The sequence below is a fragment of the Lissotriton helveticus genome, chromosome 9 (assembly GCF_964261635.1).
Source record: "Lissotriton helveticus chromosome 9, aLisHel1.1, whole genome shotgun sequence".
Taxonomy (NCBI): Eukaryota; Metazoa; Chordata; class Amphibia; order Caudata; family Salamandridae; genus Lissotriton; species Lissotriton helveticus.
This window is the reverse complement of record NC_136070.1, coordinates 148,339,031-148,355,369: the sequence shown is the minus strand read 5'-3', so window position 1 is coordinate 148,355,369 and position 16,339 is coordinate 148,339,031. Positions and strand designations below refer to the sequence as shown.

Sequence of the window (16,339 nt, the reverse complement as noted above, 5' to 3'; positions counted from 1 at the left end):
CGAACAGTTGGTTGGAACGTCTGATGTCCTTAGTTTTCTGTGGGTAGAATTTTAAACAGCACTTAACATCCAGAGAGTGTAATGCTCTTTCAGCTGGAGTGGATGGATCAGGAAAGAAAGTTCTTAATCTTACCGGTTCATTCAAATGAAATTGTGACAGTACTTTAGGGATGAATCTAGGATTTGTTCGAAGGGTTACGTAGTCTTGAGTGAAATGTAAAAAGGGTTCTGTGATAGTGAAAGCTTGGATTTCACTAACGCTTCACGCAGAAGTAAGAGCCAGTAAAAGAGCGACCTTCCAAGTGAGGAATTTGAGATCAGCTTTGTGGATCGGCTCAAATGAACGTTTCATTAATTGAGCTAACACGGTGTTGAGTTCCCACTCTGGAGGGGGTGCTTGCACCGGAGGGAAGGCTCAGAAAAACCCTTTCATGAATTGTTTGACAAGTGAAGACGAACAGAGAGAAGGAAAGCTCACACATTTTCTGAATCTGGAAAGAACAGCAAGATGGACCTTGACTGATGAAAAGATAAGCCCAGACTTGGCTAGAGAAAGCAAATAAGGGAGAATTTGTTCCGCAGGAGCTTGCACTGGGTGAATATTATTCGCCTCGCACCAACAGCAAAATCGCTTCCATTTCAGGCGATAAGTCTTGATTGTGTTCTGGGCCCGAGATTTGGCCAAAATTTCACGAGTCTTGTGAAATGTGGAGGTCCTTGAACTCAGGAGCCATGCATGCAAGTGGAGGGACTGTGGGTCCTAATGAACCACCTGGCCTCTGTCCCTCGACAACTATGTAGGCGTTGGAAGAAGGCAAATGGGCTTGTCCTGAGACAATAACAGAAGTTCCTGGAACCAATACTGCCTTGGCCAAATGGGTGCAATCAATCAGAATTAGATGTCAACCCTCCAGCTTCATCTTGCGGAGCACTTTCGGGATCAATAGTATTGGGGGAAAAGTGTATGCAAAAATTTCTGACGATCGCATGGACAGGGCATTCCCCCTTGAGCCCTGTTGAGGGAACCTGCTGTCATAGTATTAGCATTTCTTGTTCTCCCTAGTTGCGAATAGATCCAGTGCTGGTTTGCCCCAAGCCTGGAATACTCTGTTCGCCTGCTCCTGCTCCAGCTCCCACTCATGACAGTCCGATTGAGACCTGCTCAGCGTGTCCGCGTGTCCGCCAGTGTATTGTGGAGACCTCTGACGTGCTCGGCTCTCAGGGTTATCTTGTGGAATGTGACCCACCCCCACAATTCCTGAGCCTCCTGTCAGAGCATAGCTGATTTTGTTCCTCCTTGCTTGTTGATGTAACACATGCTGGTCGTATTGTCGGTACGGACCAGCACTGAGGAACCCGCAATCCTTGGGAGGAACGCTTGCAGAGACAGATAGATGGCACGGAGCTCCAGTCTGTTGATATGCTGTTTGTGTATTTGAGACCATTTTGCTTGAATTTGCAAATCTTGCAGATGACCTCCCCATCCCTCATTGGAGGCATCGGTCATTAAAACAAAGTCTGGAATGGTTTGTAGGAATGGGAGACCTTGGGCTAGATTCGCTGCTTGTGACCACCAATGCAGAGAATCTATCATGAGCGGCGTGACCCTGATGGAATCGTCGAACGAACCCACGGCTTGTTGCCATTGAAGGTGTAGCTCCTCCTGAAGAGGTCTCATTTGAGCCGTACCAAGGGTATGAGATTTATTGCAGAAGAGCACATCCCCTGGAGTGAAGCAAACATCCGGACAGAAACTGACCTGTTTTTGAAATTATAGTTGCTAATTTTTAGAGACGTATTTGGGGGTCGTGTGAAAAGAATGCCTTGCACTGGACCATGTCTAGCATTGCTCTGAGAAAAGGAATGACTTGGAGTGAACGCAACTGTGATTTGTTCTCGTTGAGAATCATCCCCAAAGAAGCGAAGAGAAGGAGACATGATGTTGTGGCAACCTTGGCTTCATGTTCCGAAGGACCTTTGAGCAGTCAATCGTCGAGATAAGGGAACACTTGGATTCCTCGAGATCTCAATGCTGCCGCCACTGGTGTCAAGCACTTTGTGAAGAATCTTGGTGCCGATTTCAGCCCAATCCTCCTCTTGATGTAAAACCACGTCCTCTTGCGCCTCTGAAAGATCCGCACCTGTGTTGAAGGGCGGCTCACGATCTAGCGGTATCCGTGTCAGTTTTGATTGCTAGGAGGGCCTCATCAATGTGTTTACCAAACAAAGACTCTCCGTCATAAGCCATGTCTAGAATCTTTGTTTGTACCTCAGGTCTGAAAGTAGTGGCCTTAAGCCATCCCTGGCATCCAAGCACTGCAGCCCCAGTGAGTTGACGGAAGTTGGTGTTCACAATGTCCAGTGAGCAATCTATAGTTTCAGATGCGGCACGTTCTCCTTCCAACAGAATTTTCCTGGCTTCCTGTCTACAGTCTTCAGGAATGAGGTCAATGAGACCCGTCATATCTGACCACATTTGACGGTCATAATGGTTGATTATCGCTAGAGAGTTAGCAGCTCTAATAAAGGCGGCTGCCATGGTAGAGAATTTTTTGCCTATGAGGTCCAGACGACATCCTTCCTTGTCAGGCGGAGTGGTGATAGGCGGTGCAGGATTTTTAGATCGCTGTTGGGCAGCTTGCGAAATGACCGAATCTTATCGTGGATGACCAATCAGACAAGAAGGGCTGTTAGCAGGGGCACAGTATTTTTTCTCTATGCGAGGAAGCACTGCCGGAATAGATGCAGGTGTTTTCATGATCTCAACCACCTCATTCCAGATACAGTCTATGATTGGTACAGCTCGCATGATATTCCTGGACTCTTCCTTGAAATCATGTAATAAACACTCCATCTGTTTGACCGTAACAAGCAGTTGGAATCTAGTTGCAGCCCGCCGCATTAAATTACAAAAGCCCCCCGATGTCTTCACTGATGGTGCCGCCGTCGACAGAACGGTCTTTGATGGAACAGTTGTCGACGGGGCAGACGTCTACGACGTAGACTTTGCAATGATATCTTCGTCGACGGTGGAGGCTTCATCGACGGTACTGTCGTCGATGGACTTGACGTGGTCGTAGACTGGGACTTCGTTGATAATTTCCTCGTCAACGATTCTTCAGAAACTGGCTTTTTAGTCGTGATTGAGATTCTGGTAGACAGAATAGGTGATGTAATGGCTGTCGTTGAGACAGTAGCCGTCGACGATGGGGCAGAACAAGTCACAGAAATCGTCGACGATGAAGTAAAAGTGACAGATTTGACATGGCTTTTACTCGTGGTTTTTGAAGTAGATGTCTTCTTAGACTCCTTGACCGATGTAAAGGGTAGAGACAGCGTTGACCTAGAGGAAAGCTCAGGTGACCTCTGAGAAGGGCCAGAAACATCATGGGAAGATTTATGGTGTTTTCTTCCTTCACTTGAAGCGCTGTCATGGGATCTAGCTCTTTAGCTAGAAGTTGAGGCTCAGTCATCCTCCTCAGCCGAAGAGGATTTGAGCCACAAAAGCAGTCTTACCTCTCTATCCCTAAGAGTCTTGGTAGGGAAAGTACGGCAGATCTTGCAATCCTTTGCCTCATGCTTAGGATAAAGGCAATAAATGCAGTCCTTATGTTGGTCATCAACATGGACCCTCTTCTTGCCACAGGTCCTGCAGGGTTTGAACAGAGCTTTTCTGTCATACATTCTGAAGAGTTGTAGAGAAGAACTGAGTGGCACTCAGGGAGACTCCCTTCCACACGACATGCGGTGAAAATCTGAGGAGAACTCCCTCTGCTGAGAGTGTTCTAGAGGGTGCCGGTAGCTGATTGGTTGGAGCTGACTTTTGGTTCTTTTTACTACTAAGATTTAGGCTTTTGTAATTTACCAAGTGACTCCCACCTCGGCAATGGGGAATGATTCAGGCATGTGAATCTATGAAAGATACCCTAATACTGGATAACAGTTAAACACTATAGATGCTTTGGCGGTATGTGGTTTATAGCAGACGTTACAACCTACAGTACCCACAAGTGGGATTATGGCATTCACCACATTACAGTGACTAACTTTGGCATATTCTGGAGGTGGTATGTGTATGCAAATGTCTCTTGTGTGGTGCCTGCCCATCTTTAGACTGTTAAATATACACTGATCCTTTCTCTTTTAGAGCAGACATATTGGACTGGTTCCTGGGAAGTTCAATATATTAGATAAAAGGGAGAAATATAGCTGAAGAGCGAAAGAAAGCTGGCCAGGATCAGTTTTTTAAACCCTAGGGTGTGGGGCATCAGAAGGGAAAGCATGGAGCCCACGCTCCTCCTTACAGGTGGGAACTTCAAGTTTTCGGAGAAAGCACTGCTGAATTCCATTAATGCAATTTACCAAAATCTCAATTCTATGACTGAGAACATTCCAGTAGCAGTAAGAGCTATTAAAGAGCTCTGGCAGACATTTGTCATATTCTTGTGCACTCGGTCAAATCTTTAGGCTCCAACCTAGAATCTTCTCTTAGTCTACAATCTCACATTTCTAATTTGACAAAATCTGCTTATTAATAATAACTACATCTTCTTCCCAAATGAAGCCAGGTTTACACCCTCAGGGATTCCAAGCAGTTGTTCAGACCCTGGATCCCTTCCATGCCAATCGCTGTAAAATTCTAAAGTGACCTAAATCATCCAAGCCAGTTATTCAACTACGGTAACTGTCTTCAGATCTCTTTTGACTGGGTGCCTCCAGAGACTAGTATATTGGTTAAAATTGTAATACCAACTCAGCAAAACTTTTGTCCATAGACAAACTGTGTACCTAAATTACAAACTCCCCATTACTGGAAGCACCTGACCTGCCAGTATCAAATCTGGACAAGTCTCATGTAGTGAAAGACAGTCACTTTCAACCAGGCCTACACTTTGCAGACCCACGGAGTCATACATTTCTAGATGACTATATGCAAATCTATTATCTTATTCACTTTTTAAAAACCCTCCATGGTCACTTTTCAATGCCTACCCATCTACTGATCACAGGTCTGCGCATCTCAGGAATAATTTACCGTTCGGTGCATCAATGACGATTACATGATCTTATCTTATCATATGCTTCATTTGCAGCCAACTACCCTCTAAAGCAAAACTTCATAAACAAACAATAAGAAGTGAGGTGGAACTCAACAAGGACTGGAGAAATGGGAGAGGGAGAGGAATCATAGCATTTCAGGATTTCAGTGGCTATCTACTAAATATATCAACTATGGCGGGACAGGAATTAGACTCCAGATAAGCTGGGGAGGGGAAGCAAGAGGGCTTCACTGGCATACGGATGGAGAACTATGCCTCAGAAGAACCTGTTCGCAAGCAATGGAGCATCACAAGGATGAAAGGATGAAGAGAGGTTAGAGCATGTAACAGACACTACAGAAGAGAATAGTGGAGCACATTAAAAAAGGCATGCCCTTGAAAAACATGTCAACTTGTTAGCTAAAATTGAATCTGCCACTAAAAAACAATGTAATGCCTCCATTTACAGATGACTACCTAATCCAATATCATTTAAGGGGAATATGTTGAAGACAAAAATGAAATCCATTGCTTATAAAAAGCAGTGTCCTAAAATATTGTGAAATGAGAGAAAATAAAAATAAAACAATCCCGAGAAAGGTGGTGTTTGGAGGGATTATGAAAACGCACCAAATACGATACTAAATCTTGTATATATCTGATAAAGAAAAACACATTCAAATGTTTATCAGATGGAACTGAAAGAACATTTTTTGAAGGAAAAAAAAAATCAGATATTAAACAGAGTATCAGGTTGACAATCTAATTAAAAAAAGTAACGATTAGTGTTTGGGTCAGTTGGTTTTATCAAGAAAAAAAAACTCCTTCTGTAGTAGTCTGTCTAACATGATGGTGGAATATTTTTTTTCATAACAGATTTTATTGGACTTTTGCCAGCAACATGACCCAACAGGGTCATATACATATTATTCCTCAGGATAAATTCCGTTTTAGTATCCCCATAAGAAGAAACAAAGTAAAACATAGTAAACATACACGTGTGCACAGTAAGCACCCTCCACCCCCGACATAGGGTCTTAGATCTTAAGCAGTTGGGGTCCCAAAGACTCTAGAACCAAGTCCCCGTAATCCGCCCACCTCTGCCAAATCTTGGAATTCTTTTTAGGTCACCCCCTTGCCTGGAATACTGCAACCTCAAGCCTCATACAAAAGTCCATCCCCTGCTTCCAAATCCCCAAACACGGTGGCTCGTCCGTCTTGCATCGTCATGCAATGTCTCTTTTTGCCCATGTGAAACCAAGGAATAATAAGTGACGCTTACAGCGGTTTCCACATATGACGTAGGTGCAGTGAAGATGAAACAGTTTCGGGGCAAATGGATCGCCCCATGCCAGCAACTCTGCTAAGAAGGACACTAAACCCCTCCAGAAATGGGTCAGACCACTATAATCCCACATCGTGTGGAGGAATGTACCTTCCATAACCCCACATCGCAAACATGTGGAACAGCCCATAAGGCCCATCCACCACAGACAGCTTCTCTTAAAATATGCCCTGTGGAGATATTTGAATTGAATGAACCTCAAACAGGAAGATATCTTCGCACTGTAAGGTGACTCAATAGCTTTCGCCCAATCATAATTATCTATTTCACCTAAGTCTGCTTGCCATGACATCCGGAGGGCAGACAGTTTAGTGGAGCTATTTGTAACTAGATTCTGATAGATCTGGGAGGTCTTGTGGCTGTATAAGTCCCCCATCAGGAGTTTACCCCCCAATGGGTTGAAGTCAGGGAAACAGCATGACGTAATTGCTAATTTTCATAGAATTGGCAATTTGGTGGAATTCTGGAGAGAGAACTACTATCATGACTGCTAATCAGGGAGAGAGATTAAAAATGAGGCACATAAATGTACCTGCGAATGTCACTACAAAGTTACCCATGGGTGTGTTTGTTTAAACAGGTAAAGCCTTCATCCGCAGTGATCACACACCTAAAGAACTCTGTCATTATCCTATTGCTGTAATTCAATGTACTGATATTTCACATGCATACATTAATACACCAAACATTGTTGCCCGTATAATGCGACCAAACATGCCATCTTACCGTCAAGTTTTTTCAGCTTGGGTAGTCGCTTGGTTGCCTCTTCCACCCAGTTGCCTTCGCTGGTGTGCTTCTCTTCTAGGGGATTTGCCACAAACACAAGGTCTTCCAGTGATGTCAGATCAGCTAGTTTTACAAACTCCCCTACATAGGACAGAATATTTCAATCTTATTCACTCTGTGTCAATAGCATCTTTTATGTGTTTCGTTGTTAACCAGAGACACAAACGTATCAGCTACAAAGACATGGGCATCACAATAATTTTTTTAATGGGCGGCCAAGGCGAGGAAAGTGGGCAAAAATTGTAAAGAAGAAATGATGCTCTGTGTTGGATTTATCGTGAAATAGTGCTAAAATACAGCTTTGGACTTTGCTCAACAGGCCTGGTCATAATTTCATAGTAAAGCTACTCTAGTGAAAACATATGAACACGCAAATCAACATACTAATCGGTAAATAAGAAATACGGTATTTTTAAGCCATAGGCGCATATAATGACGCAAAACTTTACAAACCATATGCACAATTGAGCTAGGTGACATCCAATCAAGTTAGGTGACATCCTTTTTTAATGGCAAAAAAAAATGACAGAAGTTTGGAAAAAAAGGTCTGCTGCAGATCATGCCCAGTGTCACAAGAGTACTCCTGGAATAATAAACAAACTGGAAAACTGCAATTGCAACTATTGACAATACACAGCTACATGTGGCTAGGTCAGAAGTGGGCTGTAAGAATTGTGTTGTATTATATGGTAAGGTTGTGCGACCTTACCATGTAATACACTCGCAACACTGCCTTGGGTCCAGTCGGGCTCGTTTGTAATACCTTTAGCTCAACCCTAGGTAGTTGAGGTAGTTGTGGTTTAGAGCAGCAAGATTTAAACAAAGCAACTAGTGTAAAGTATTTAGAAGCACCAAACCTCAAAATAAGAATGTCAACACCAATTTTAATAAATAGATGATATTTCTATGATTTTTTTAAACACCAAGATGAGCAAAATCCGCTAGAGGGGTCCAAAGATATAGATTTTTACACAAAACTGAAATTTCAGTTTTTTAGTCCAAAACACGAACTAGCATTGGTAACTGCAAAGATGAGAAACTTTTGAAAAATATGAAAAAGTTGTTTTCAGTACTTCGACCCGAGGTGGGCAACCGCATCTGCCCGGGAGAAGGCTAGGGGGGCCACTAACGAGTATTTGAACATCTACCTGGTCACCAAAGCAGTCTCAAGTGCAGTTCCACACTTTACATCAAGCCCACCATAGACTTCAATGGAGTTGTTCTGATGCTGGGGCTGCAGGATGCTGAAAGATGCTCTGGGTACTGTGTGACAACAGGAGAATCTTTATGGTTATTCTTTGGTCCAAGGGTTGGATTGGGCGACTTTGGCCACAGAGGTCTGTGTCGCTTGAAGTCCTCTTTGAGCCAGTAGAAGGGCATCTGTGGCTGGATTACCAATCTCTGTACACAGCGGGTCCAGTGGTATGCTTTGGTGAAGGCTGATGTCTCTCTTGGGAGGCCAATCTGAACTCAGAAGACCCACCTAGGTCGAGCAGACTCACAGGCAACTTTTGGCCATTGAGGATCGGTTTCTTGGGGTGCTAAGCAGCAATTTGCCGAAAGTGGCTGCTGACTTGCCAGAGTGGGCTTCTCAGCTTTAATGGCCCTGGTTGGAGGAGGTCAGCAGCCTGGCCATTGGAGTCACTTCCTTGGTCTGGGACGCTTGAGCAGCTTTTACATGAGCCAAGAGCCACAGGCACAGTACATTTTTTGCTAGCCAAAAGTGCAGTCCAGCAGACGGTGCTGCCTTTCTTGCCAGGTCCTGGAGTCAGCAGGGCAGTCCTTCTTCAGTCCATTCTCCAGTTCCAACGTGATTGGAGGTTCAGGGTGTAAGGGGTACCATATTTGTGCCCAGAAAGTGCCCTGGGGGGATGATGCGGTAACTAGCCCATGGGCTACCAGAATCCCTCCCAACCTGTGACACCGTCTGGCTATGTGTGCATCTGGCAATCCCAGGGTGCACTATTCTGCCCACTCCCAAAATGACGGAACACTTCCTTGAATGTTAGGACCTTGGTAGTCCACCTAAAGGTGTGGCTGCCTGTTTGCTGTAATATCAAGCTCACCAATTCACTCCTTTCAGCGGTGTTTAAGTGTATAGAGCCAGTGAGGGGCATTGACAATAAGCAAGAGATGCACGTGGATGATGGCGCCCCTACCAATGCGCTCAATCCGGAGACTGGCCTCAAGGCGGCTGAATTCTAGGAAATCAGTGTCCAAGGAGATGTTGGCAGTGTGGGTGTGACGTAGTTGTAAATATGTATGGAATTGTGTCTGACTAAGGTGGTAACTGTGTTGTAAGTCCCAGAAAGTAAAAATGAGATTCCCCACACACAGATCCCCAAGGCCTGTGATGACTATTGTGTCCCACTTGTGAAATCCCCTCAAGTCAGATGTGTGGTGTAGCCACATCCCCTTCCAGAGGGTGTGTCATCCCTGTCAAATGGCAGCTCTAGCCCAAGAATGATAGGGAGAATCTCCAATACATGAAGACACCACAGGTGACATTGAGGAGGATACAGGGTTTGGTGCGCCATCAAAATGCCCAAGATATTGCCCAGACCCAGGAAAAATAGTAGCAGTGGAGTTCAACCATCCCAAAGCCACTTTCATACGGGGACTGCCAGCCATTTATGAAAGCAATGCTTGAACAGCCACCTAACCAAAGGAAGGCTCGGAGGACGGATTTGAGCACATTCAATTACTGAGAGGAGATCAGGAAATGTCAAAATACACACAAAAATGAAGACAGATCATCATCTTAAAAAGGGCTATACAGCCTATGATGTGAAGCGGAAGCTGAGTCCATGTCTGGATATCGCGCTTCTCTGTAGACACCAGAGGGACAAGTTAAGGTGTATCGAAAGTTCTGAGAGAAGGGCACTATAAACCCTCATGTAATTAAAGGAGAGGTGCTGTACCAAACAGTCAGATTGTCAGGCGAGGGTCGCTGCATCGCCCTGGACCAGGACCAGCATAGATTTGGATCTGTTCACACACAGACCAGAGGCTTCCTCATGCAGGCCAAGGACAATAAGACAGTGGGCCTTGAAGTCTGTGGGTGAGCCAGGAAGAGTAGGATTTAACCCGCATATCCTCTCCTGCATCCCAGGACCACACGCGGTATTGAGCATCACAGCGGAGGACCCATGCAAAGGGCTCAATTGCAAGGGCAAACAGCAAGAGCGATAGAGGACAGCCCTGGCTGTGCTTCTGCGGATAGGGAACCAAGGGGAGAGTGATCCATTGACCTGGATCTGTGCAGAGGGCTGGTGTTAAAGGGCTCCAATGAGGCGACATATGTATGTCCCCAGTCCAGCACGATCCAGCACCGACCGAAGGTAGGACCAATTCCCTGTATCAAAGGTTTTTTCAAAGTCTATTAAAAGCAGCACTGCTGAAAGATGGGCGCTGGTTATCTGGGATAGCGTCACCTGGACTTTTCTAATGCAGTGTTGCGTGCTGCGCCAAGGCATAACTCCACATTGGTCATGGTGGATCAAATAGAGGAGGGCAGTCTGCAGCCAGTTAGCCAGGATTATGCTGAAAAGTTTGACTTTGGTGTTGACAGATGAGTGACCCGGCTTATGTGTAACCACGATGGAGGCCAGATCCAGCCCAGGCGGAAAGGCTCCCCACTTAGCCACCTCAGTATAGAGCTTTAGTAGAACCGGGGTCAGTTCAGTGCGAAACTTCTGGTAATAATCAAAGTGGAACCCACAGGGGCCGGGCGTTTTGCCTGACCACCGGTCGGACAAGGCAGAGTAGATTTCGCAGGCAATGATGGGTTGGTCTAGTTCCAGGGCCGGGGGGGGAGGTTCTATGTAGCAGAATATCAGCTAATATTGGGTGCTCCACTTCCCTAGTCTGTGCCCAGATTCTTAAGTGTAGACCGCATGCTTGTCTTCAAAGGCCCTGTCTTGGCTGAACACACATCCAACTTCAGGCCACTTGGATCAATGTAAAATTACACAGACCCAGAGGAAGATTTAATAACATTTTGTGCTGTGTTTAAATCACAAAACTGATGTCAACTACCACTACACATTTATTTGAGATTTACTGTAGAGTACTTTTGGATTTTGACGCAAAGCCCTATCTATTAACATCTGTAGACACAGCTTTGCTCCAAAATAATAATGCTCCTTTGGGGGTGTTGTTAAAAACTAAAAATGTTTTTATTGCTTCAAAACTTTCTGACTTAGCATGTGTGCTGCACTTTAGAGCACAGATCCAATGTAGGAAATTTAGACTGTCTTAGCATGATGTTTTGTACTTGAAGGGTGTCTTTCCAGTACACAGCCTATGCTAGACATCATGCCTTTAAACTTTGGTGCAAAGGTGGTTGGGTGCCGCTTAGCAGTGCTAGAGGAGAGACCAGGGCAGTACAATATGAACCAAGAAGGAGCACCAGATCTTGGTAGACATGGCACTGTCCAGCTTTTTACCTTTCATACAACACAGCACATTCATTGAAAACTTTGTAAATCTGCCCCTTAGTCCTAATCTCAACTGTGGTCCCTACGCATTGTCCAAATCTCAATGGATATCTATGCAATATGTTGGTGATACACAGATCATCTGCAGGAGTGCCTTGACTTCATAAGCTAAAGAGAGGCCACAGATAATCTTCCATTTTTTAATGACCAGAACTGAGTAAGCCAGTCTTGAAACATGTAACTTGCTATTTCTTTAACTGCATTAGAGATGTTCTCACAGTCTCTTTTGATTTGAGTTCCAAGTTATTTGTGATCAAGCACTACCCTGCCCGCTCATCGCTAATCATACACCACTAGTCACTTTTTTCTTATTTCCAAACATCTGTTTTGGGACAAAATATGGACAAGTGATTGACTAAACAATACACGTGCCACCTGTATAACGAGGAAGTATGTGGGGAATATGATCTTACGAAACAGAGTAATCCACACACAATAACGCATGTATGTGTTCTTTGCCTATTTTACGTGACAAGCTGTTTTTTTGGATCAGCCTGCAACAAAATTAGATATGGAGAGTTTTAATAACAATGGGGCAAGGACTGGACAACTATACAACAATTTCTTTTTTTTTTTTAAACACGTTTTATTAAGTTTTAATTTCCGTTCACAATCCTGTAAAATGGTCATGTGAGTACATCACACGTCATAAATATGATCGGTACTATGGTCACAACAATGTAATACATGTCAGTGGTTCATAATGGGTAAATATAAAGAACATAAAGAAATACCTTTTTGTTTGTTTTGAAATCCCCCCCACCCTCAATAACTGTGGTCACATTTCAAAAGCAAACTCCGTATCTGTACATTTGCAGTCTAAGTAAATTGCTTTGCATACAACTGCGTAACACATCTATATAATCCGTTGGACAGTCAGGTGTGGGCAAATGATAATTATCTATACATACATTGCAAACATCACACTAACACATTAGATTCCTCCAATTTGAGCGCCTCTAGCATTACCTCCCATTCTAGGGCTATCGGTGTTTTACGTAGTCCTCTCGCCTCTTCTCTTCGCAGCGCTGCGCCTTCTGCACTACCCCATTTTATCATCTCCGTGTGCCATTTGTGTATTTCAGGGGGCCTGCTGGATTTTCATCGCATCGTAATATTCCTACAAGCCAGGAGTAACGCCAGGTCAATGAAGCGAAATTGTACACTGTGCTTAGATCTGCGTTTGTGTAAGCCCAGTAGGCATTCCTCCACTGTACTGTGTAATGTAAGGCGTGTTGCTGTTTCAGTAAGTTCTCTAATCATGCCCCAATATTCTACTAGCGAGGGGCATGTCCACAGAATATGCAATAATCCCGCTCTCGGGACGTGGCAACGTGGGCATGAGTGTTGTGTCTGGGGGAACATTTTATCTAGCCGACCTGGGGCCAGATAGGCTCAATGCAGTATCATGGTTTGTATAAACTTAAATCTCGAGTTTCGGGAAACCTTTTTGGGGTGCTCTATAATTTTTGCCCAGTCAGTATCAGAAAGTTCCCTGCCTATCTCCTCTCCCCATTTAACACGCAATGAGTCTAGGTTCATCCTGGTGTGGGCGCTGATCCCATGATATATCCAGCGGATCAAGTGCCGTCCTCTCCCCATGTAATGTACCATTTTCACCATTTCATTTTGGTCGGGTTCTTGGCCCTGCGGTGCCCAATATTGTTTAATGTACTGTAGGAGAGCAGCGTGTGTCAAAAATAAGTGTTGTGGTGCACCCGTCTCGTGGACGAACGTGTCATGATCCATCAGGAGTTCGTGACTAAAGAGGTCTCCCATCGTCGTTATGCCAGAGTCTGTCCATGCTATCAGTTTGCGCTGTGTGAGGATACCAGCGGCAAGTGGAATGCCCAGCAGAGGAATATTGCTCGCATATGTGGAGGGCGTTTTTGTGTATCGAAGTGCCGCCTTCCAGCACGTCAGTGCAGTGGTTAGTAGTGTAGGTAAGTCTTTCCGAAATTTATAGCTGGGCAGTAGGAAAGCGTGTAGGGTACCAGTTTCAAAATCAGTGGTAGTGTATCCTATTTCATGGAGATTGCGGCCTGCTGTCCAGTAGGACAACCATTTTAGTTAGCAGGCGTAATAATAGGCACGGAAGTCAGGGACTCCCAACCCTCCCTTATCCGTACCCACTTGTAATCTCTTTAAGCTAATAAGTCGCCTTCCTGTGCCCCATATTAAGTCGAATAGCAGTGTGTTCAGTGTTTGAAATGTGGAAAGTGGTACTATTATGGTCAAATTCGTAAAGAAATAAAGCAGGCGTGGTAGGACTACCATTTTCGCTATTGCTGCCCTCCCCATAACGGATAAGGGCAGTGAGGTCCAGAAAGCAATACTGGATCGCAGGGATCGTATAGTCTTGCCAAGATTGCCCTCTAACATATCAGCATTCGTTCTATACACCTGGATGCCCAAGTATTTAAATGTAGTGGGGGCAACTTGTAATGGGGCGTCCCCAAATCCCACTTCTGCTGTAGTATCGTAATTCGTAAAGAAAAAGGCCTGTGATTTAGCTATATTCACAGCAAGGCCGGACATAATCTCAAAGGACTGAAACAGGTCATAAAGTGGAATTAGAGGTTGTCGGAGGTAACGGAGATAGATAATTATATCGTCGGCATACGCCGAAAAAAGATGCGTAGTATGTCGGAGTGGTATTCCCATATCTGGGAAGTTCTGCCGCAGTGCAATTGCCAGGGGTTCCAGTGCTAATATGAAAATCAGAGGTGATAACGGGCAGCCCTGTCTCGTTCCTCGGTGTATCCTATATTCGCCCGAGATGTGTCTGCCGGTCCTCGCTCTCGGCCTCATGTAAAGCAGTCTCAGCCACGCCATATAACGGTCAGGTATCCCAAAGCGCGGGAGCGCCCTAAACATGTATTCCCAGTGAATCGAATCAAACGCCTGCTTAAGGTCCAAAGAGAGGCATCCCGCATGTGGGAATTCCTGCGGTGCCTCCGACATTAAGTGATGTAACTTCCGAATGTTCAAGGAGGTGCTACGCGCTGGTACGAACCCTGTCTGGTCCACATGTATCAGGTGGTGCAAGAAAGGCTCCAGCCTGTTGGCCAGCACCTTACTCAGTATTTTATACTCAGTGGGTAAAAGAGATAGCGGGCGGTAGTTGGTCATGTCTGTGTGATCCCTGCCTGGCTTAGGCAGTGATATTACCAGTGCTTGCGCGGTAGTAAGAGGCAGTGCACCTTCCTCCCAGATCGACTTGTACAAGTCCGTTAATTTGGGTACTAAAGTCTCTGCGTACGTGGTGTAAAATTCGATGGGTAGACCGTCCATACCAGGGGTCTTATTTCGAGGGAGGTCCTTCATAGCAACCTTTATCTCCTGTGGGGTTATAGGCCCTGATAGGTCTTTTTGTGCCGTGGGTGTCAGTGTGGTGAAGGTCAAGGCAGATAGGAAATCATCTGTTCGGTCAGCGGATGTCGCCTCAGGTACGGCATATAAGGAGACGTAGTATGATTTGAAGGCCTCATTAATTTCTCCCTGTGTGTGTAAGCTTGCGCCATCAGCCTGTGTGATTTCAGTTATGACTACCGTGGGAGGGGTATCACGTAGAAGTCTGGCTAGCATAGTACCTGCCTTGTCTGCATCTAGATGTGCACGTCTGGTGTATTCCTGGTAAAATATGTGTCTAAGGGATTCCAGCAGTTCAGCATGTACAATCCGCTTTTCCTGGAGTGCCCCCGAGTGTGTGTCATCAGTCGCTGCTAGTTGTTCTAGTCTGCCCATCTCCGTTTCGGTTTCAACCAGTGACCTATGTAATTCTTGTCGTGCACCCACCGTTGCGCTAATCGCCTTTCCCCGCAATACCGCCTTGAATGCATCCCATTCTATCAATCTGCTGGTCGCAGTGCCGCTGTTTTCGGTGAAGTACTGCTCTATCGTATGTAATATATCCATGCGGAATACTGTATCTTCCAGCAATTGTGGCCACAGGCGCCATGTGGGGACCGGTGTAGGTACCCTGCCCCATGTGATAGTAACCTCCAGTGGGTTATGGTCGGAGAATGTTTTGGGTAGATACGTAGTGTGAAGCACCTGTCGTGTAATATCAGCAGAGCAAATAATCCTGTCTATCCTAGTGTGTAAGGAGTGCACTGCTGAATAAAATGAGTATTCCCGGTGTTCTCGATGTCGCATCCTCCACACATCGAAGAGTCTCCAGCCCGTCATCCAGCGTACTAGCGCCTCGGATTGCTTAAGTACCCCTGCACCGCGTAGTGGCGGGTGTGATCTATCTAAGGTGACATCCACGACCGTGTTACAGTCCCCTCCCAAGATCCAGGGGCATGTGTCCCATCCTGTAAGTGCACCGCTGAGGACATCCCAATATTTGTCCTGGTCAAAATTAGGGGCGTAGATGGAACCCAACACCACCATTTGTCCATCCAATGTCCCCCGCACAAACACATATCTACCCTCTTTGTCAATTAGTTGTTCATGTGCCACAAAGGGCACTCCATGGCGTACCCATATCGTAGCACCCCTAGCGTAGCCCGAATATGAGGTGGAGAACACCTGCCCCCTCCATTTCTTTCTAAGTTTCACTATTTCACCAGCCACCATGTGTGATTCCTGTAAAAAGGCCAGCTGCACCTTACGGCGAGTCAGAAGCGCATGTATCCTATGACGCTTGTGTGTGGTGCCCATAC

The 16,339-nt window shown here is 45.4% G+C and overlaps 1 protein-coding gene across 1 annotated transcript in view; it reads right to left on the bottom strand.

Moving 5' to 3' along the window:
- DNAL1 (dynein axonemal light chain 1) overlaps positions 1 to 16,339 on the bottom strand; it is a 246,195-nt gene that overhangs the window by 8,387 nt on the left and 221,469 nt on the right. The window contains exon 7 of the mRNA XM_078659666.1: positions 7,111 to 7,251. Within this exon, the coding sequence (XP_078515792.1) occupies positions 7,111 to 7,251 (141 nt within the window). The remainder of the gene's footprint in view (positions 1 to 7,110; positions 7,252 to 16,339) is intronic.